Source organism: Opisthorchis viverrini (assembly GCF_000715545.1).
Source record: "Opisthorchis viverrini unplaced genomic scaffold opera_v5_72, whole genome shotgun sequence".
In the NCBI taxonomy this organism is placed as follows: Eukaryota; Metazoa; Platyhelminthes; class Trematoda; order Opisthorchiida; family Opisthorchiidae; genus Opisthorchis; species Opisthorchis viverrini.
The window spans coordinates 1,479,335-1,501,492 of NW_008751728.1; the positions used below are offsets into that span (position 1 = coordinate 1,479,335).

General features: G+C 44.8%; 2 protein-coding genes across 2 annotated transcripts in view; one reads left to right on the forward strand and one right to left on the reverse strand.

Annotated features, from left to right (window-relative positions):
- Window positions 1-593: 593 nt before the first annotated feature.
- On the reverse strand, window positions 594-11,848 carry T265_04402 (hypothetical protein; the record flags this gene model as incomplete). Its single annotated transcript, XM_009169141.1, has 3 exons — window positions 594-1,688; window positions 5,553-6,185; window positions 11,600-11,848. The coding sequence occupies 3 exons, from the start codon at window positions 11,846-11,848 to the stop codon at window positions 594-596; spliced, it is 1,977 nt and encodes a 658-aa protein (XP_009167405.1).
- Window positions 11,849-20,901: 9,053 nt separating this feature from the next.
- The window catches only part of T265_04403 (hypothetical protein), a gene marked incomplete at both ends in the record, with an annotated part of 32,826 nt that continues 31,569 nt past the window's right edge, over window positions 20,902-22,158 (forward strand). The window contains one exon of the mRNA XM_009169142.1: window positions 20,902-20,987. Within this exon, the coding sequence (XP_009167406.1) occupies window positions 20,902-20,987 (86 nt within the window). The remainder of the gene's footprint in view (window positions 20,988-22,158) is intronic.

Here is a 22,158-nt window from a genome sequence, read left to right on the forward strand (position 1 = left end):
AACGAAAGATGTTGGCAACGTGCGTGTGACCCTAACCCTAAGTCGGTACACATACTTGTACATTTGATTCCTTCGACGCCCCTTCGAACGCTCGTCTGGAGATTCGCCTTTGTTGACAGATGAAAACTTGTCTTTTAGTGTCGGGTTGTGCCCCGTTAATCCCCTAAACACGGTTGCAATTGCACACTGACGTAGTGAAAAGTGTCTTCATTCGAATCCTAATCCCTCATTCCGTTTGTGCCCAATTAGGTGGGAGTATTAAACAAAAACCAAGACGGCTCAAATTACTGTGTGTACAGGTGAACGAACGTTGTTCACAATCGTCTGTCGCTGACTTGGTGAGGGGTGGCATGACAATATCTGCGAGTTTAGTATCGTACAAAAAGCACCCCCTTCCCGTGGGAGGGGTGGTGGTGGGAGATACGCACCAGTGAAGATGTCGATCACATTAAAGTGAGAGTACAAGCAGGGCGAGGCGAGGTAGATCAGTTATGCAGCTTCATGGTTCGTCTAGTCCAGACATGACATGTCCAGAATTGCACTATAAACCACCACGGGATTTGTACAGAGGGTCGATTTTTGGAAAACGTTTGTCACACAGTATCTGTGACTGGAAGAGTTGTGGTAGAGGAAACTGAGACGTTTCTGTTTATCACAGTCACCCGCGGGTCCGCTTCTGGAAGGCGAATACGTTCTATGTGAATGGCAGTGTTCACCTTTCTATCCGCTTGTCCCCATACCGAGGGTAGGTTAATGGCTGCAGGAACAGGTGGTGTGTTTGTTTGATCCGATTGGGGTGCTTCAATTGCGGAGCGTATAATATAGGCCAAAATCAGTCCCAAAATAGTGAGAACAGCGGCGAGTGTGATCACTCGAGCTAGTCTGTGATTCTCGATTAGGTTCGCGTAGGCCTCCTCTTCCTCGACCTTTGTACAACAGGTACAGCAGAGAAGGTCAACGATTAGAGATCGCTCAGCAGTTGTGTCTCCCTGCAAATAAGCACGTTGGGCGCCGAAGTTGGCAATGGTGGTCGGGTTAGTTTCACTCCCTCGATTGGAGGATGTCCCGATCAGCGTTCCTAATCGCCCTCGTTCCGGACGGCGACAAACATCTCCGTTTATATAAGTTAGATTCTGTTCAGTCGAGTCGGTTTTGCCAATCTGAATTAAGGTTGAATGTCCCCGTCTGTCTTTTAACAGCTTCGACCCAGTAAGTTCCATCAGACTGGCTCGGACTGAGGGAGGTATTGAACTTGGGGTGGACTGTTCCTGGTCTGTGGGGGCAAGAGTAACTTGAGACTGGACGGGACTGGACGTAGCCGTCTTGGAGGAATTCTTTGGAATAAATCCTAGGTTGTTACTCAGGTTGTTAAAGATCATTGCTAGTGACTTTCTTGGCTGCCTGAGCATTGCTGATCCGCTCGGTCTAGGTGGGGCTAAATCACGCAGCGCATTTTGACGTAGGAACTCTTGTTGGATCTGAAAACGCTCCTTCTCAGTGACAACCCTTGAAGGTCTGGAACTGAAATGGGAATAGCTCGTGGGCACTTCTTTCCCGTCAGGCTCTGGGGATGAGGATGTCTCCACATCTTCCACGGTGACAACTAAAGGCCGCCGAACAACATCCCCATTGTTCGTACCTTCCTCAACTGTGATTGGTTGTGCAATAGTCGTTTCGGTTTTTCCAGCCTGAGAAAAAGTTGAAATCAATTCATTAATAATGACGGGAATTATGGTGCCGTTGTTATGGCGACGGGTATCGTCATGGAAAAAGGCGTACCAGTGAATGATTGTCGGATGTTCTGGTTTTATTTGTTACCGTCGTTCTATAATAGCTGTCGAAATGGGGGTCTTGCTTGCTTGTACCAATCCCGTACGCAACGATTCCGGAAATCCGCTCATATTATGTTCCTCAAACTAGCCAAGCCATGCAAACACTTCATGACAGTGTGGTTTTACTAACGACGTGAGGCACAATTCAAGGCAGTTATTCGATAAATAGTTCCCCTGACCAGTCGCTGTAGTTTGACACCGGTATAAAAGCGCGCACACATCGAATCTATCCGTATTTATGTTGCTCGACCCTATATCCGCTTCAGAGTTATGTTCACTATAGACAAGTCTCACTCAGGAGTTGATATTCTATTTTGGTTAGTTGAGAATAGCTAGAATACTTCGTTGCAAGAATCTTTCGAGATCATTCCGTGTGGCCAGGCATCCTTGGGCGTCACCATATCGGGACCATTGTTGGTCACCGGAAGTGAACAAAGACTCACTGCGCACTCAAAAATTAAAACATCGCTGTGACCAAACACACAACAAAAATCGTTCGGCTGTTACACACTTTCGGTGCCCGGCTGCCATGCACTCGGAGGAAGCACGGGGATTGGGATGCTGCCAAGTTGCCCAAGCCTAGTCAGGGGAAGTCGACAGGCAGAGGTCGGGTTCGAACCACGGACCTTCTGATCAATAAACTCGCGCTGTAACCACTTGAGCCACCTCTATTTGTGAATTATTCCATTTTTCCCGCCTGTTCAGAGTATGACCCGCTCTGGTTGATAACAGATGCACACCTTCGGGTGGAACGAATGTTCGTCACAAGAGACACTCTAAAGGTTATCATCCATCCAAAACATATTCGCGAAGTCTGTGATGTTCTTCAACTGAAAAGGTTATCATCCATCCAAAACATATTCGCAAAGTCTGTGATGTTCTTCAACTGAGTGTGCTGTGCAAGGGCCCAGTGATTAGAACGTGCGAATTTGCTAACCGGTAGGTCGTGGTTCGAACCCGACCTCTGACTCTCGACTCCTCCTGCATAGGCTTGGGCAACCTGGCAGCATCCTCGTTGCCGTGCTTCCTCCGAGTGGCATGGCAGCCAGGCACCGCTGAATGATTTTTTACACGTTCTACTCAGAAAATTTTCAAAAAATCAGTATGTTTCAGTATTAAACATAAGGTTGATGTACAGTCTGAACAGACCCCCATGGGTCCCTCCATTCTAGGGGCTTACAAGGTAGGTTTAGTCTTCGAATTTCCATCCATTTCAATTTCTAACTGAATATCAACCTAGTTTCAGTGTTTATCGCCAGAGGGTCAAGTAATAAATTAGGAAACCGATGGCTGGTAGTCCAACGTTTGCATGAACCTAAGGAATATTGTGCAAATTACTTCGATGTCTTGAATTTTGTTACAAATAAAACATGTGCGTGCTCTGGGAAGTACATTCAGCTGAAGCGTACTGTAGAAGATTCAGGGGCATCTCCCGGCATCAAATTAATTTGCAAATGAAATGCTTGATATGAAATCGTCGAATCTAGTGGACCATTGATCCACTAACTTCACAACACGAGTTACCAACTTTTTACCATATAATGAACACGAGGACGAATGTGCGCGGCGCCGTTCCGAACTCCTCACTGGTTCAGCTACTGTCTGGCTCTGATGGCCGTTCTTTGTCTGCACGTCACCGACTGTGCATCTGCATCATCAACCAAGAGGAACGGCTGAATAAACTTGGGCTCGTCATTCAGTTGTGATGCCCTTTCGGTGCCCAACTGCCATGCCGACCGAAGGAAACACGAGGGCTCCTCGGACCTCCTGGTCAGTAAATTCGCGCTCTAACCACTGAGCCATCTGGTTCAACCCTGGGCTGTGGAAATATGCCCACAACCGATGAGCAGACTTTGGACAGAATTGGCCGACTGGTTTGCTGCCCTATAACCTTAAGCACCCCTACCCTTATACCATGGAACAAGTTATGCAATGAAACGCATTTGTCCAGGTTACTGTCCTAAGTATTCCGCGGGCCGTCCCATGTTGAATTAGAACTTCCAGGCCAGAAGTATTAAATTTGAATGTAAGAGAATGAATCACGTTACTTTCATATTCTGCCCACAGATTAGTCCTCATCATCAGAAACAAACCATTTGACCAACACTCGGCCGTTTTCCTCTCTTAGTGTAGAACAGGCGGGACATTCGCACGACGGTGGGTAGTTTTGTGGGGCGGGAAAAAACAAGATATAGCTGTACAACCACACCAATCCAACTAGACTATCCTAATGAGGCTGATCGTTACTCAGCCCAAAGTCATCTTTATTAGACGGTGTGTCTTGACACAGCAACTGTAGGGTTTCAGAAAGTCCCGCGTCCACCATCTGCCGGTCTCGCTCTTCTTGAGACATCAGGTAGATATAGTCCACGATTTTCCTTATGTTCTACCTGAATAGGAACTTGTTTGCAAGTGGTATTAAGGTGCAACCCAAATGAATCCAAGCCGATTTTGTCGAGCCAAGAAAACCAATTTTGATGTGTCAGATATCGTTCCATCTAAAACGGAGGTGGCCTTTTTGCTGCATATTCAATTGGAAAACATCGTAACCCGTTACCACCGAATTAATTTGCAAATGCGTGTATTTCGCCAAGGGAAGCACATTGCGTCGAACCACGCTGCGGATATCGTTAATCCCGGAAGAAAAGAAAGTCACACCAAGTGGGTACCGTCCCCGAGTTTACGTCAACCTTTTGTTCTACGTGAACCCGAATTGGATAGATTTCGACACTCATGTACATATCAACTAAGTTTCCACGGGAGACTCAACTGAATCTCTCGTTTATGATTTCTTCAACGGAATGAGCTGCACAATGACCTCATGTTTCAGTTGGTACGATATTCAAGAAACTACTCGCAAGTAGAATTTCCCCTAAAAAACAGTTCATATGCAAACGAGTGTATTTGACGAAAGTCACACCAAGTTTCTCCAAAAACTTCTCTTGTCACGCATGCGCCTAGATGGTACTTCTCACCTGTGTGGCGAAATGGCTGTGAGCCATCAAAGGATGGACACTTTACCTGTCTACGCAGCCGTTTCATAGGCTTGCGCCCAGACTATTTGACTCCTACGACTAGAAAGCTACGGCGCCCCGTCAGGTTTGATTTGTTAGGCGTCACTAGTAAACTCAAACAAGATTACGTCGTTCTGAGCCGGAAGCGGTCGATCCTGGACGGGTTTTTCATTGGTATCGGGTAACGTATACGAGGTTCTCTATCGATCTGGTGAATAAGATCTTCCGTGGGAAATTGAAGTGGCCTGAGCGGTTACATTCCCACTAAATTCCGACAGGAACCCCACAGATCTGTCGTTGATTCAAGACTCACTCACTGAAGCACCCTCACTTGGGCTGACATATTGCAACTATCGGACGCGGCAGTTGCAGGTGCGGGCTCACCAGGTAGGCTCAGTTCTACTTGAAACCAAATTACACGAAATTAGCCCCAAGAAGGGCTGTCGAAGAATTTTCAACAACCTTATGAGTAGTGTATTACGTCTATAAATTATGGAGCTGTTTCACCTATGTATATATATATATAAATTTATTACAACGGTAACTGAAAACATCTCTTACATAGTACCCAATAGGACAGTGCCAAGTGAAAGATGACCTCTGACTTGGGTGCATATTCTTGTCCAATAGTTTTTAAAAGAAATGACTAATCAACATCTGGTTCCAATTCCCGGTTGTTTGAATGTAAGCATTCAAAGTAACTCACCACTGATTCAACAATTTCCCGCTCCGTGTTCGCAATCGTTTCGGTTCCACCAGTTGTTTTTGAGCCTGCGTCTTTGACCGTTTCTTCGTCTTCGTCGTCGGTGATCACACCCCATCCGGGGAACTGGGCGGATGGACTGAGTTTATGAGTTCCCCAAGTTGTATTTCCCGCGGAGCTCCGGAGGATGGTTGGAGCAGGGCGTGATAAACTGGGATCCGTTGAGGACACTTTGGTAGGCGAACGTTCTTGTTTTTCTGTCGGTTCGACAAAGGCGACTTTCAGTCTGGTGTGTCGGATACTCGCCGGCTTTTCTGGTTCCGCCTTGTTTTGTTCTTCAACATGAGTTCCTACTGGTTCGGTTGGATCAACTTCTTGCTGGTTCAGTACTTCTGTTTCCCTGGTCGACGGTTGTCTTGCTATCGAACTCGAAGCTTGGGCAGCTGAGGAATGGAGTGACTCAGAAAGTTCAACTGTACTTGCACATTCCGAGTTTCCGGAAACAGGTGTATGGTCCAGGACGTTTTCGTTGTTCCCCGCTGCTGGTTTGTTACGCGGTCGCTTACTGGCCGGCCGAGGCGGTCGAGCGGAGAGTGGTGAAGTGCTAATCAGAGATATTGGAAGTCGAACTCCTAGCTAAGATACAAGAAACAATGGAATAATTGTTATCTGGGGGCAACGACATGCCACATAAATGATGTAACAACAGCAATGTACCGCAGTTCATCCTCTCCCTCAGAAAGAATCGTTTTTGAGACAGAATTCTCCTAAGAATCTAAGAAAGTTTCCCTAATCAGAACGAAAGTCAGGTCTGCTGGATTTAACTAACGGTAGGTGATCACATAAGTGACCATGGTATGGAAATACAATTGATTGTGTTCCTTCCCCAACACTGACCTCACAAAAGGTGTCACACAGACCACTTGATTCCGAAGGGTTCGCGCACCACAGCACTCCAGGTTTCTTGGGAGAAATCTCTTCCGCACAGTGCTGTAGCTGTAAGCAAGTATATCTATGGTCAGTCAAACTGCCATTAACTCATGGTTTCGTAAGACGAAGGCACCATCCGAACACTTTTGAAGTTATCAGAATGCCAGCAAGAACGTTCTTTTTGAATGAATATCCATTACTGTAACTCTCATTTGATAGCCCAAGCCGTAGTTTGAAATACGTGGCAAATGCGCAAAAGACACTTTCTACCCTGATTTACAATACTGTTTTCTTCCCAAGTGCCTCTCTTAAGAGGCAATCTCACACAAATGAGCTAGGATTGAACCATTTTGGACACATGCCCTCTTCGGAAGCACCATCTTTATACATGCCATGTGATCTACCCCAATTTGGTACTTGGGACCAGGCGAACAGCCACAAGGAATTCTTCAGATAACTTCCCATGGGCCTCACCAGTTTCCCCAAGAACCATTCAGGATCGTCTTCTCAGGATCTTTTGCCCACTTTGACATGACAGTACTTCCTGATCAGTGAGAAGATGTCAAAAACTCTTCCTCGTGAGTGCGCTTATATTATGCGTCGGTAACTGGAGCTACCTTTTACATAACAAGGAAATAGAAATATAACATATATATGCAAATGTATTATATAAAATCAGTAGCGCGCTTCACCCACAGAACGCTATTTGGGCCAACGGATCGTTTAAACATGACAGTATGTCTCTAGTGTTATCGATCGATTAGACTGGACCAAGTTTAGGCCTGCTGCAAAGGCGCCGATCTCTCTATTTTGTCTAACCTGTCGAGTATAGACCACATTGACTGTTCATCCACTTCACAATGCCTATTGAAACGTCTCGAATGAGGAAAACGAGATAATGAACTCGATTTCGTGCTAACCGACACCTCTGTTGGGCAAATATGAATGCATCCTAAGGAAAAAGGTCTGCCCTCTGTCAGCCTGACACATTTTACAGACCTTTGAATATCAATTCATCCTATAATACAGCATACGATTGCATTAGTTGGCAACTTCGTTCGCTTCCTACAAAATTTCATGTGGAAATTTTCCGTACCACACGTTTTATAGGTTCCCCATTCACCGTAAGGAATTTATTTCTGAAGATAAACGTTATTTCGTAACCACAAGGATGGTGACGCGTTTGGTTTACTGCCTTATCAGTTGACGGAAGCGACGTGCAGGTCAAGTCGAGGATGCAGGTAAGTGAATTTTTAGACGTTCTTTTTGAGGACTTTTGAACCATAAGTCGTCATTACATTGCAATAAACCGACCCGTGCAAATAGACGGTACCAGAGAAAACCCACCCAATGCGCTCGGGATATCCATACTGTAAACGCACTCGATCCCCTTTCGGTAACACGGAGAAACGAGAGATTAGATAAACCTCAATGCGGGTTATTAAGAACTCTCTAACGGAACACTGTTTGCTCCACCAGGTGGGCCTTTTCCCTGAGTTCCCCTCCATGAAGCTTACTTTCTATTTGAACTGCAGGTGAACACATGCACAAGAAAACACGCAAATTAAGATAGTGTTCAGGGGAAACCATGTTTGAATAGTGCGATCATATCATACCGCTTTTCACTGGTAATCGGCCACAGGATGACTTTGCTGGTTTCGTAATTTTCAGGAGGCCGATCGCTGGTCATTTTTGCTTCCCAGCTTACGCTACTGAATCTCGGGGAGAAATTCTTTCTCTCGTATGAAAATTCTAGTGAAAGCGTACTGATTCGGATCACACTGCAAATGGCGATACAAAAAAAACAGTTGACTTCTTGGGGGTTAAACGAATTCATAGGAAAATGCAATAAAGTGGCAAAGTTGAATAAACCTCTCAAAAGGTTGCTGAAAACCTTGCCATGCGCGAATAAGTGGTATCCCAGGCTAAATGCATTTAACTACGCGCTCAATCGTATATATATGCTAATGATCGAAGCCAGCGAGTGTATTGGTTGTTTTTGTTTCATCGTTATCATCACTGTCCGCTTCGTAAAACATAGGCTTTGGAAATGTCCCGCCTACCAACTACCTCAGTGTTACTACAGCCGTGAACTGTACCGTTATGCAGCAGGCCACGTGATTTGACTTGAATAACCATGCAATGAATTCACTTTTGGTGTGCCAATGACTTAGAGAGATGAGGTGCACCAAGAAGTAGAGTTCTTGAAACAACTGGAGAAAGGATAACCAGAGCGGTTTATCCTAAAAACCGCGTCAGATTTCTGTTGCCCAAATGAAAAAAGGAACTTCGCAAACAAATACAAGTAGAAAAGACATTTAAGCATGCCCTAAAGAGTAGGATCCTCATTGGGGGGAGGCATTATTTCGACGGTTCCCAATGCACCCGGGTTCTTAAATTTCAAGCTAGGAACTACTCATCAGTAGAAGCCGAATGCTCCACTACGGACACAGCATCCTGCTGCATGCGGCACCACGTGCCTTCCATATTTCAGAAATGTAGTTGAATAGAGCAAACAACTGACTACTTACAACTTTTAAAGTAGCCAAACTAGCCTCCATCCCTAGACTGACTCTAACGGGATAACGAACAACCAAGCAAGTAGCAGACAAATAAAAGGAACACCATCGTTACTGGCGGGCTCTGAGAACGAGGCGATGGGAGGTGGATTGCCTCGGAACTTATTGTGATTTACGGGGTCCTATACGGATCGACCATTCACTGACCCCACCAAATTTTGGTGCCTGGTCATCGGCAGGCTGCTGCATATGCTCGCTCCACAGTGTTTTACAAATTGACCAAAATCGCCCGAAAATTTGAGAATGATGAAGCCAACCCTAATTCTATCCTCGTCTTGTGGCATAGTTTTATCTGTATAGACTGAGAAAATTCTACGTCTTACTTTGGAACGACGGGAAAAAACATCAGCCCGTTTAGCGCTCATTTGTACACCAATTTGGTTTTGATAGGAGACTCACCCGGAGCCCAGCTGAATCTATTGTTTACGATGCTGAGACCTGAGACGGGCGTGACCGGTCCTGAGCTGTCGAGGGGTTTTCGGCAACCTGATGAGTAGTGTATTATTACTCCGTTTAGTTTATTGACTGCCAAGTGACCCAGTTTGGTTACGTCTGGCTGCATCACTCAATACATTCTCTCAATAGTTCACTTTGTGTTGAGAAGGATCCATTCATCTCTGGCTAATAGTGTGAGTAGTTTAGGAGGTTAAGAGTAGTTTAGAATGATCAGCCATGGAAAAATCAATGTCCAACCCATACTGACTGACAAATCTTTAAACTGTAAAAACTCATGCCAACCTTTTAGCCGGAAGTTCATTCAGTTCTTTCATACAAGACTGTTGTTTTGCGCATGACACAAGAATATCAAAACTCCACACTTGGCCAACGTAGTCCGATGAATAAAATTTCGGGCTTCCGTCTTGGCGACCCTCTATAATGGCCGGTCTTCGAAGGGAAATATCGTAAAAAGTTGCTTCATCGATGAGGATTCAGAAGATTTTTTAATTTTTGTATGCTTGACGCACCTAATACGAACATTTTATGCCAATCTGTTGTTCAACGATGTTTCTTCGGGCACCCATCCTCTCGGATGAATGCTTATTTCAAATAAGTAGGCTTTTCACCATCCTTCAGATTTTTATTCAATTTACTTCATGCGTAATCTGTGATTTATTGTACCCTTACTTTTTGGATTGGAATGCTCGAAAGGTAATACCACGACGACACAATGTTTATATGAGCTCAAAATTCAGTAAACTCATCTTTTGTGTTCTTGCACCTCTAGGTTTCAGGCTCTGCCACAGAATCGTAACCCATAATGTAACTGAACAGGCCCACATGACAGAATATGTCCTTGATGGTGTATAGGGAACGAATTCATATACCCAGCAGATAATTCAACGGAACAGGCTTCCAACCATATAGAAGGGGTTTACTTCCGGAAATCGGAAACAAAAACAACACTCCCCAATGCACCGTGTTTCAACAGGGTGAGTAGAGCTTGACCGACTCACACTTATACATCTGGTTGCCACTGTCAACCAAAAAACAAGTCAGAATCCAGTGTTTCCCCTCTTTGGCTCACCGAAATAATTGCACCAGGACAGGAGGGGACAATTCACAAGAGAGTGATGGGAATCCGAAGTCAGGACTTCTCTGGTTAAACGGAAGTGACCCATTCTGTCAGGTTTCCTACAGCTCTACCTCATGAGGCCGCACACTGTGACTCCACAAGGGCGCAACAGATTTGCCAGGAAGTTATACACAAGGACACATCATGTGACCATACACCACAAAGGATGATGAGCATCAGTGGGAAACAACTTAAATTGTCAGTGGGTAAATAAATTGATGAATGCGGTTGGAAGCCACTAACCTGAAATTGGACTGAGCAGTACTTGTGTGTTTGATAGAACCAGTAACTCATGTTCATGAAGACTAAACCATTGGGGCTACTGGTGCAAAGGCAAATACTACTGACGAGGCATGCAAGTAGTGTGTGGCTTACCCGTAACTCCGCTTTGCGTCGAAAGTAAGGTGGGGTTTATAACGAAATTTGTGGAACTGCTTTGCATTATTCGTTTACCCTTGCCCGATAGTCAATGAATATCCGGGAAAGTTTAAGGAGACACGTTCAAGAAGAAGACGGATAATCAGTTTTTTAAAAACAATAGTTTGTAACTGTTTAGTTGACATTTTTCGAGAAGAAACTCCGCAGCGAACGGCATTCATCCTGTCACAGGTAGCCACTAAGTGGCTACGTTAGGCTGTTATCAGTTATATTACCCGAATACCCTTCTTCAAACTGGAATTTTCCCATCAAAACAGACTAACATGCTTCTATCTGCACTGAACATTAAGCGGGGTGGGGGTTAGCAAACTCCAAGTGGATTTTCTCGTAAAACATTTGGTCATCATATCCAGAGAATTGCCCCGTCCAAATCTTCATCATGTGGCTAAATGCGGTTAGGTGCAAGATTTGAAAGTTAGTTTGCCTGGACCGGCGCCGTCACGAAGAGACTGAACCTTACCGTGGTGTGGCGGTTTGTGTACATCAGCGACCCATTGAGCTATACTGGAGAGTGTCCCCGTGACACTCACAAAGTCTCTCATACCAGGTTGGTCAATGGTTGGAGGTCTGACGAACACAGTCTCCTGGCCCTCCAGGTTGAGGGTTGGAACATGTGGCGACTTGTTCCGTAGAAATGGTAATGCATTTGCATTTTCCGCCAAACACCGCTGCCTTGTGGTTAGGCTTTTGAGCCAAAGGCTTCGGTTGAGTACCTTAATCGTCTTCTGTCTCGGTATGGGCACCATGGCAGTATCCCAGCCCTCGTACAACCATGACATTCACGACCAACAATACTCTCATGCCACATTACGGCAGTGAAGCATCAGTGCCAACATTGATGTTACTGTCTTTGATGATGATGTTGATGATGATGATGATGATGGCCCTTCCGGTGGGTTGATTGTAGTTTAAGACAAAGGTTCCTATTCAACTAGTCATAAGTAACGCGACAATACATTTATTCCTCTCGCCACGAGCGAATACCAAGCAGATTTGCTCTTTGAAAGTGAGCATGCCCGGTGCCATGTTTCAAACGTTTGCATAACATGCGCATTGATTATTTCCACCAAAAAGCGCCATTCTAATTTGTTAGTAGTGTGAACATACTTTGAAACTTCCACAGAGTGGTAATCCTGAAAGTGGCGTCAGTGCCTGTTGAAAAGACGAGAAGAACATTATATGTGTTTTATCTTTGCTGGGATCATCAGTAGTGCACAGATGTCTAATCTTATAAAGACTTGTACCCGCAAAGTCCACAGGGTTGGTTTGGTTACTGACTATAGCTTTCGGTCACACACGTTGAACACTATAGCACGGTACTGATGATTCCTTACAAGGACGAAAGTCTTTTAAATGGATAGTTTTGTAAATTTCAGTCAGTTTGGGAATCATTCAATGTTGGTTGGAACTTCACCCTGTTTTGATCAACAATACATTAGGACTGCGGTCCATATTTGTCGCACGAAATGCTGTGATCCTTCGCTCGGGGGTTACGGCAGTAGCGAAACAAATAGGAGAACTCCGACAAGTGAGATTGTCACGAAAATGTTAGAATCAATAGTAGAATTACAGTCAGAAGTGGTTGAAGTTTGTGGAACTGGATGTGGTAACTAATGTTGCTCAACAGTCGGCCTGCCCACTGCATTTCAGTCTTTTTGATGACAATGATGACGCTAAAAGTGTCGTTCGCGAAGCGGATCCACAGGTTAGCATTTACATCCGGCAGTACAACTTGTTCCAGATTTTGCATTGCGATTTTTGCGATAAATCCTCAAATTGGCGACCTTATTTAAAGTCCCAACAATTGTTCGCAGTAGTCTCTATTGAGATCAAGGTACGTGATCAAATATAATTTGAGTTGAGTAACTGACAGAAGTTTTTTTCCGGCGACTCATTCGATACGCCGCGGTTATCCGACAAATCGGCCACATTCGTCTCGACAGAGTCGAGAGTTTCGAGTGTGAACAGTGAGACCGTTACTTCATCCTGGTCGATGCTTATAGCCTTCAATTTCTCCAGAAAAATTGTCCTGCGTGATTGATTGCATGTTGAGATCCATCGATAGGATGTTTCAATTTTTCAACAGTTGTTTCGAAAGATTGTAAGGTGGTGTCTCAGGGAATCGGAGAAGGATTGTCTCTTTGTGCACTTCTCGGAATCCGCAGAAGCTGGGCGTGGTACGTTCAAAAGCTCTCATTCCCAGATATTCTTCCTTGGTGATCTTTCGGAGATTCCCAAACTTTTCCAAGTTCTTTCTGATGTTTCTCTCCAATTTTTTGCTGTAGTTTTGTTCTGATATGTAGTTTTTTTCTCCGAGTGGAACGTTTGCTTCACTGACGTAGTCAGCTCCACCCATGACCACTGTTGGGCGTCCTTTACCAGCTAACTAACTGACAAAGCTTCCATTCCTGATAAGTTTGTCAGTGCTTCCCGAAAAGATTTTGACTGTCGTGTTACATGCCACTGCCGGAATGTCGGTCGCACTAAGTCGGTGTTCAGCGTTCTCACTAAGACTGATAGGTAGATTTCATCGCCACCTCTTGACTGGCAAACTGCTCCAGGTTTGTGACGTCTTTGAAGTTGAAGTTGTGTCCTTCAGTGGAGACGTTTTGTCCCACCTCTCTGAGTTGCCCGCTGGAGAAATTCTCCCTCCAAACCTTGTTGCGACGACTTTCGTCCCACTAGTTTCCTATCACTCAGGAAAATTTGCTTTTCAGATGAGCTTCTCTGTTTTTCGCGGTAGATATTAAGCATTTGTTTTATCTCAACGACCCAAAAGTTCTGGTATTTTGTCCTCAATCAGGTTTTTCTATGTTCACTGGCTATTCTCTCGTATCTCCTGATGCGATTGTGCGTGTCTGCAACGATGAGTCCGGTCATCTGTCTACCATTTTGCCCAACCATTGTCCAAACCTGGCTGCCGATGAGAGGGGACGCTTTTTCGCCATCATTCATCAGGAGCGGAAGGCTGTTGTCGGGCCGGGGTGGTTCCAGGATAGCACGCCTGAAGTTGTCAGCATTGGGTGGAAATTTTGGTCTCTCGGGTTAGTGTTCTGGCTGCTGATCAGCTTGGTAAACAGACCACTGCAAGCTACTTCCCAGGCTCGGCGAACGAATCGACAGTTCACTGATCAACAACCACTAGACGCCCCCACCCAGTTACCAATATTCCAACGTAGTGCTGACTTTAAAATATGTCAGAAATAGAGGCTGTAGTTCATGCAAGATGGGAACACGGTTGCATCCAGGTAGCTAAGATAATTCCAACCTGAACTGAGGTGATCTAGCACCTCGATAATAGCTGAAACTTCGTCGCCAAGACCAGATCTCAGAAATTATCGCTGAAAATAGTTACGTCAACATTATTGCCAGTATGCCGCTCAGTAACATCGCAGACCACGTCATAACGTTGATAGAATGAAAGGCGTCTTTCACATACTGACAGGTCCTTCTCGTTCAAACTGCAATGCTGCACCATTCAGGGCGATAACTCTGCACATCTCATCCCCTGTCAGACAAGAATAGAAGTCTTTGTCAGGAGGAAGAGGTTTGCAAAGTTCAAGTAGAACATGAGGTTGACGAAAACTCGGGGAGTGATGAGCCCCAAGAGGGGCGAAACCAGTCGCGGACTGCCGAAGAGTTTTCAGCAACCTTGTGAGTAGTCTCCTTTATGAAAAGGTTTTCACACTCTTCACACTTTGATGTGCTAGCAGTCTAGAACAGTGCATCTAAACGTGGATTTCAAACCACGTTTACGCATATGGTGGTATGTCTTGCGAGTTACACGTACGGATCTTCCAACTAATTTTTGGTTCAAAGCAATCCAATGGGAGTGAATCTGTCCCCCTTAGCTACACGATTGTACTCAGATGAACGGGTAACAGTTATTTTACCTTAAAACCGAAATTCAGGTTCAATGGACTTCACGTGAACAAAAAATCTGCATCACTAGATGCCTTTCGAAACCTCCCATGACTTTTCCTATGCCATGTGTATGTTAACACACTCATCGAGTTCCACATCTAGGTGAAGTGACAAAATAAACGAGTTCGGATACATAATGGCTTGTTTTCATCCCACGAGTCACGACAACCAGCGAATCAGCCTTTGATAAACGTTCGATTCTTGTATTTTTTTCTCAGTTCATTTACCCTCGACTTAGACACGGTAGCTGCCGAATTAGCGAACCGATTTGTTCCAAACTTGACGAAATAAAGGACAAATCAAGTCGTGAATGATTTTGTGTTGCGTCCACTTCGATCGAAGTCGAGACAATAAGACATCACGGTTGCTTCAATCACTGGCTTATTTAACACCGTGAAAACAGGGTTGTTGACTGAACAAGTGTCCCAGAAAACACACTGAATTTTATCAGCCAATTATTTAGATAAATGTATTCTTTTCAACAATCAAACAGTACCAGAACGTTCGTCCGGACATCGAGGAGCGACTGGCTCTCTATGATGTTAATCAAAACACAATAATGTTTATAACGATCGAATGGCCAGACAACTTATAGGTTTTTTCGGACGAACATCCACGTGAGTAAGTAGTTTTCGGAACCGTGTGTGCTTGGACCAGACACGTGACAAATAGTATTGGAAATCGGGGGTGCAAGGATGTTGGTTTTGTCTTAACTGACGTTCCCCAGATGTACTAGATGTACTAGGGTCACTACAGTTCACAGAGCCAGGATCAACTCAGTTTGACTCCCGGTCTCAGATATGCATGTGAATATGGGTATTCCTTCTAAAAACACTGAATTAGCAAGCACCGACTTACACGTTTGTGCAAGTTGCTTTAGGCTCTCAAGATGGGTTATCGTTCGGCCTATCTGATAGGTTCGCTTGAACAGAACGATTTTGATAGCTAAGAGGATTGCCTAACTATACTCACATTTTCAATTAGTTGATCTCATCCAATCACCGATAATTTTGCTACACTTGTGGTTTTATGATGTCCCGCAATTGAATGTGCTGCATACAGGCCGCCTCATGTTTCAGTTGGTACGATATTCGAGATATCGCAGTATATCGAATAGCGAACTTGCCATCCCTGGAATCGGGATCGTCGGGATCCCATTTCTCGGGAAGGTGGTGTAGCTATTTACCATAGCAGGCAACTATTGTGCAAAGAGCTAACTGATGAAGATTTTATGCTATCGGATACCTTGTGGTGCTCGATAAAGACGGTAGCAGGAAACGACTGTGTTGTTGGTGGTATCTATCGACCACCTTCAGCGGAGGAACTGCACACTTACACCATAATGGAGAAGCTGCGCCTCGTGGCTTCCCGGTATAAAAGTAAGATACTAATTATGGGGGATTTCAATCTCCCAAACTTGCTACGGACTCAACAACATCCGATAAATTCCCTCGATTGTGCCTTCCAGGAGACGTTACATGATCTTGACTTTCACAATCATATATCATGCAACACGCGGTATAGAGGATCAGATATACCTTCCATTCTGGACCTCATCATAACAAGCGAAGAGAACGTTGTGGAAAACATCGCATATGAAAGTCCATTAGGATCGAGTGATCACGTCGTTCTCATTTTTGATTATGTTTGTTCGGCGGTGAGACCTAATGATGAGCTTAAAATGATCAGGAAAGTGAACACGAAAGCACTGTCGAATACCCTGAGTCATTGTACGGACTGGTATTCAGAAGGTCCAGACGTCCACCAGCAATGGTCTAGCTTCATGGGGAACTTGGTCAATAAAATACGTTTGCATTCCCACTTCGTTCCAAAGAATACTCAGATGGGATTCGATTTTAAGTTACGAAGCAGAACCCGAAAATGGATTCTGGAGCGAAATGCAGCCTGGGCTGAATACCGACGTCACCGAACAACAACAACATGGGAAAAATATCGGTTACTAAGAAATAAAGTCAACACGCTGGTCGTGAGCGACAAAAAGGATTACCAGCTAATGCTTTTAGAGAAAATGGAAAAAAATCCGAAGCTTCTCTATTGGATCATTAATAATAAGGCGTCTGTGAAACCGGGTATTTCACCTCTGCATACCCCTAATGGACTGACGGCCACTGCGTCAGCTGCAGCTGAAGAACTGGCGGAGTTCTATTCCACTGTTTACTGTCAGAAGGAATATATAAGCCGGATGTCGTTTATGTCTCCCTCACCGCCCACCTCCCTACATGAAGTAATTGTGACTCCAAAATGTGTACTCCGAACGTTACTTGAACTAAATCACAGAAAATCTCCCGGTGCCGATCAGATAACACCATTTATCCTCAAGCAGTGTGCTCATTCCCTATGCACACCTCTCGCTGAGTTATTCAATTCGTCCCTAAATAACGGTGTGGTTCCCAACGACTGGAAGAAGGGCGTTATCACTCCCATATACAAAGGAGGTAATCGTTCGGTCGTGTCAAACTACCGGCCGGTGACTCTGTTGCCGGTGATCTCCAAAGTGCTTGAGCGACTGGTGGCAAACAAAATCATTAAACACTTAGAGGAAAACGGATTGCTTTCGGCTGCCCAGCATGGTTTCAGAAAAAACAGATCCTGTCTGTCCAATCTCCTCATTACCTTAGACGACTGGACGCAAGCTGTGGACAATGGAAATCCCGTTCACGCATGCTATCTAGACATCTCCAAGGCATTTGATCGCGTGAACCATAACATATTGTTGCAAAAACTCGAGCATTATGGTATTACGGGAAAGCTGCTGGCTTGGCTTGAAATCTATTTGGCTGACCGAGACGCGCGTGTATGTGTTGACGGCGCTCTGTCCAAGCCAATTGCAGCTACAAGTGGAGTACCCCAAGGCTCTGTTCTTGGGCCTACTTTATTTTTATTATACGTAAACGATATACCTGAGCTCGTGAGCAGTAAAATCACTTTATTCGCAGACGATATCAAGATATGGTCAAGCATACGCACCATTGAAGACTGTCACCGATTACAAAAAGATCTCGATACACTTTATGATTGGTCACTGAAAAACAGACTACCGTTTAACCTCCAAAAATGTAAAATGCTCCGTGTAGGGAAGCCCTTTGCATATAACTATACGTTGGGTCCACAACCACTTTCTTGGACTAGTGAAGAAAAAGATCTTGGCGTGTGGGTCAGCAGCTGTTTAAAAAACTCCTTGCAATGCACAGCCGTCTACAAGAGGACCTCACAAGTCCTGTCGCTCCTAAAACGGATTTTTGGTCGTTTCACTCGACTGGCACTGCCCCGAGTAATCAATACCTACATCCGACCAACCATGGAATACGCTATACAAGCTTGGTCACCATGGCTTCAAAAAGACATAATTCTTCTACAGCGAATATATCATCGAGCCACGAAGCTGGTAATTGGATTGCAAAATAAACCATACGAAGACAGGATTGCCAGTCTCAACCTATTCGACTTCTACTATCGGCGCATCAGGGGAGACCTAATTCTAACATATAATATACTGAAAACACCTAATCATCCGCTGGAAGACCTTTTTGTCCGACGTCGACCACGAACGGGCAGGAGGCATGACTTTTCGCTCGCGGTACCTCACTCGAGGGTGAACTTTCGACGGAACTTTTTTGCGGTCCGTGTATGTTTCATTTGGAACTCCCTACCTCCCAAAGTTGTACATTCGCCGAGTTTAACCATTTTCAAGAACAAGTTAGATGCATATCTTATGTCCAAACCGAATCTGGAACAACCCCACCCCATGTGATACTCAGCAAACATTACGCATATTTTTGCGTCCCTTCGTATATATACGTTCACCCTATGGTCGTTGTAAACTGCTTTTTATTTTCTGTTACTCACCCGAAGGAAGCGTTTCTGTAGCGAAGGTGTGTCATTAGGATGGAAGACTTTGAATCCAGGACATTTGGTGTTACTTAGCATGTCAACAATGTTTTGCTTCCCACCACCTCCGATTATACTGAAGCACTATTCAACAAAGTTCAGCAGTAAGCCTTTCACGCACGCAGGCTGAGACCACTGTCTGTGCCATGAGATCATTTCATGGGGCTTATGACCTCCCAACCGGATGCGATTTCCACTTCGATACAGGTCGGAATCTTTCAGAAGGACCACTGGGTTATTACAAGGTCTCTGAAGCACATGTTCTGACACGACTGAATTCTAAGACCTGTTTTAGTTTAGTTCCCGGTCAGCAAACACAACGATGCTGGTTAGAACTCCTTTTCAGCGTCTACTTTATTCCAGTCCGTTCAAAGCCTCGTCTACTTGTAGAGCGCAGCTCAATTTCAGTGTCTCGACATACTGATGACTCGAATCCATTTGACTGCCGTTCATTAGGTGGATGTTGATCAGGACCACAGACACACGACGGGTATCACCCACCTGGAAAGATCGAAGGTCAGCCCCGGTTAGCAGCACCTGTAGTGACACACACACCGCTACTCAAAGCACAACGACTGGCCCATCACTACGCCCCGCTACAACCCCCAACAACGCACTGATGATGTCACCCCGATTGGTGGTGAAACCGTTGCAACCAAACTGCCCAGCTCAGCGAACAAACCAACCGCAAACTGTTGATGTATTCACCGAATATGGCAATCTGTTCGAAAACGTTTCTTGTCCATTTGAGAGGAGCCCATCATCAGTGTGCGCTCATGATGTCTGCTCCAATGGTGTCGAAGCGCTTGCAGACTAATCACTAACCTCAGAGATTGGATCAATGGCCAGTTGTAAGCTTCCCATAGTAAAACTTACCTTCATACTTCCTGATGTCTTTAACGGAACTCACGTTACACTTCGTCTACAATTGTGGCTTATTGGTTGATTAGTTTTCTCTTTTCCAATATCCTTATATGTCAATACTTTTTCAATCGTTTGACGCCACTCCTATGCTGGAAATCAGTGCCAGGGCGCATGAGACTTTTGTTCACTTGAATTGATGCTCCCTTGGGATGAAGAGACCATACGAATATTAGCTGGCCGTCAACTCGCTAGCCGAATCATGGATAATGTTCAAAGACATTACACAACAGTTTAGAAGCTTCCAACGAACAACTGCTAGGATGCGTTGCTTTCATGCTGTAGCAGAGTGAAAGGGAGAGAAGCACGAAACCTGTCTGTCGGTTCTACCAGTGAAGGGGGTGAAGGCCTTCGTTGCGGAGTTATTTACTGAAAATGCCAACTGAACAGTCACAGACTATTGGACATCTTGTTTACAACACTGAATATACATCTTCTCCTTGAACGCTCCTTCCTGAACTTTCCCGGATATTCATTGACTGTCACCCAGTTGCAAGCAAACGCTACAGAGTGACTCCACAAACTCCGTAATAGATCTCACACAAAGCGGATTTACGAGAAAACATGCTACTCGCATGCCCCCATCAGTAGTATCACCGTTACACCAGTACCCAACAGAACAATACAATAACAAGGATGATCGACTGCACTCGCATTACTATTCTTGGAAATTTCCCAGGAGGCCTGGTGTCATTTCTTAGTAATGAAGACGTGGTACATCCTAATCCCCTGGGAATGATAATTTCGTCAGTGTTATACAGGTAAAGTGAGCGACAGAGATGGAGAGAGAGACGGGGAAGGAGACAACAAACTACACTTTCAGTTCAAGTCAGTTCAAAACTCAACTACATTTCAAATTTGAAAATCTAAGTATGCTGTTGCGTGTGCATGCGCAGAGCACTACAAAACCGTTGGGCTAAAACGGAGGGCTCCATAATCGAAGTGGAATTGATCTTGATAAACTGTTGACCTCAACATTTCCCAATTAACTTCCGTTTCCATTCCAGTTTGTTGTCCTTGGCAATGTGCTTGGGCCGAGTGTCCTCACCACATACAGCTGATGCAGAATAGCATAAAAATGGCTCGTCTATTGTTTAAGGATTTCCTACTTACTCCATCTATTATCGTGTTCTATATTCTGTTGTCGACATTACGTGAACACACGTGACTTCAAGGTCAAGATTTCTTTCACCTCCCTTTCACATATGCTTTCTTGGCATGAGAATATATAGCATTTTATACTGTTCATTTATTATGCTGTGAATGTGGACGCTAGGGTATTTAGCGCGCAGGATTTCCGAGTCACACCTGGCGTCACACAAACCATGAATGACAGCGATTTGGGATTATTTTCAAAAGGCAGAAAAAAAGATAGTTGGAACTGCGAAACAGATGGAGTCAGAATCGATTTAGGAGACGCTGTCAGAGGACTAAAATCATTTAAAAACGCTCCGTCAATTTAAGTTCAAATGAGTTATTTTCATAAAGAAGGCACAGGGACGCTCTTCCTTGGCGCATTGGAGTCAACTCGGAGTAAGTGTTCCAGAGTTGAAGCCAACTACTTAAGTTCCAAAGCTATGACTTTGACCCCAAATCATGATAGGAACAGCAGCTGGAAGTTCAGCGGATGCTTTTTTGACGATAACCAGACATAGTTGGTCATGCGCAAGTAGAATGTGGGTATAAAATCTAAGGACATCAAACAAACACCCGACGAGAGTTTGATCGGGATGGAGGGCACGTGACACAACTAAATAACTGGGTGGATGCTTGCTTTGCATCCTACCAAGCGCAAGTTGATCACGCTTCCCCGTCCAGCACATGGCTTGATGGCGCAGTATCAAACCTATCCGAAAACCTACGGGGTAAAGTCATTTCGAACTCACTGTTTATGAAATCAATCGTCGATGAGGCATGCGTTCAGCTGGGAAACCCTTTCGATGTATAGTTTCTACACGACTCAAAGGAAGCACGAGGGCGGACACAGTCACAAGCTTCCTAGTCAAGTTTGCCCTATGGAACGTCCATTCATTGGCCTTGCGTCCTAACCGATGGGCTGTCTCACGTTCCAAAAAACAACTGCGAAGTACTGTTCGGCCTTTCAGCAGGGGCGATTTTGATTTTAAGCAAAGTGCTTTCAACGTTAACGATACTTATAATGACAATAAAGCATTCGCTAGTGTTCCACTCAGCCGTATACTCCGGTCAGAGAGAGATTCTTGCCAAGGAGTTCGTCAAGAAGAACGATTCATCTTCGATCCCGTATACTATCTTCTGTTGTGTGGGTATTACTAGGCTGATAGTTCTGATATAAACGGAGAGCGGTACGGCTAGA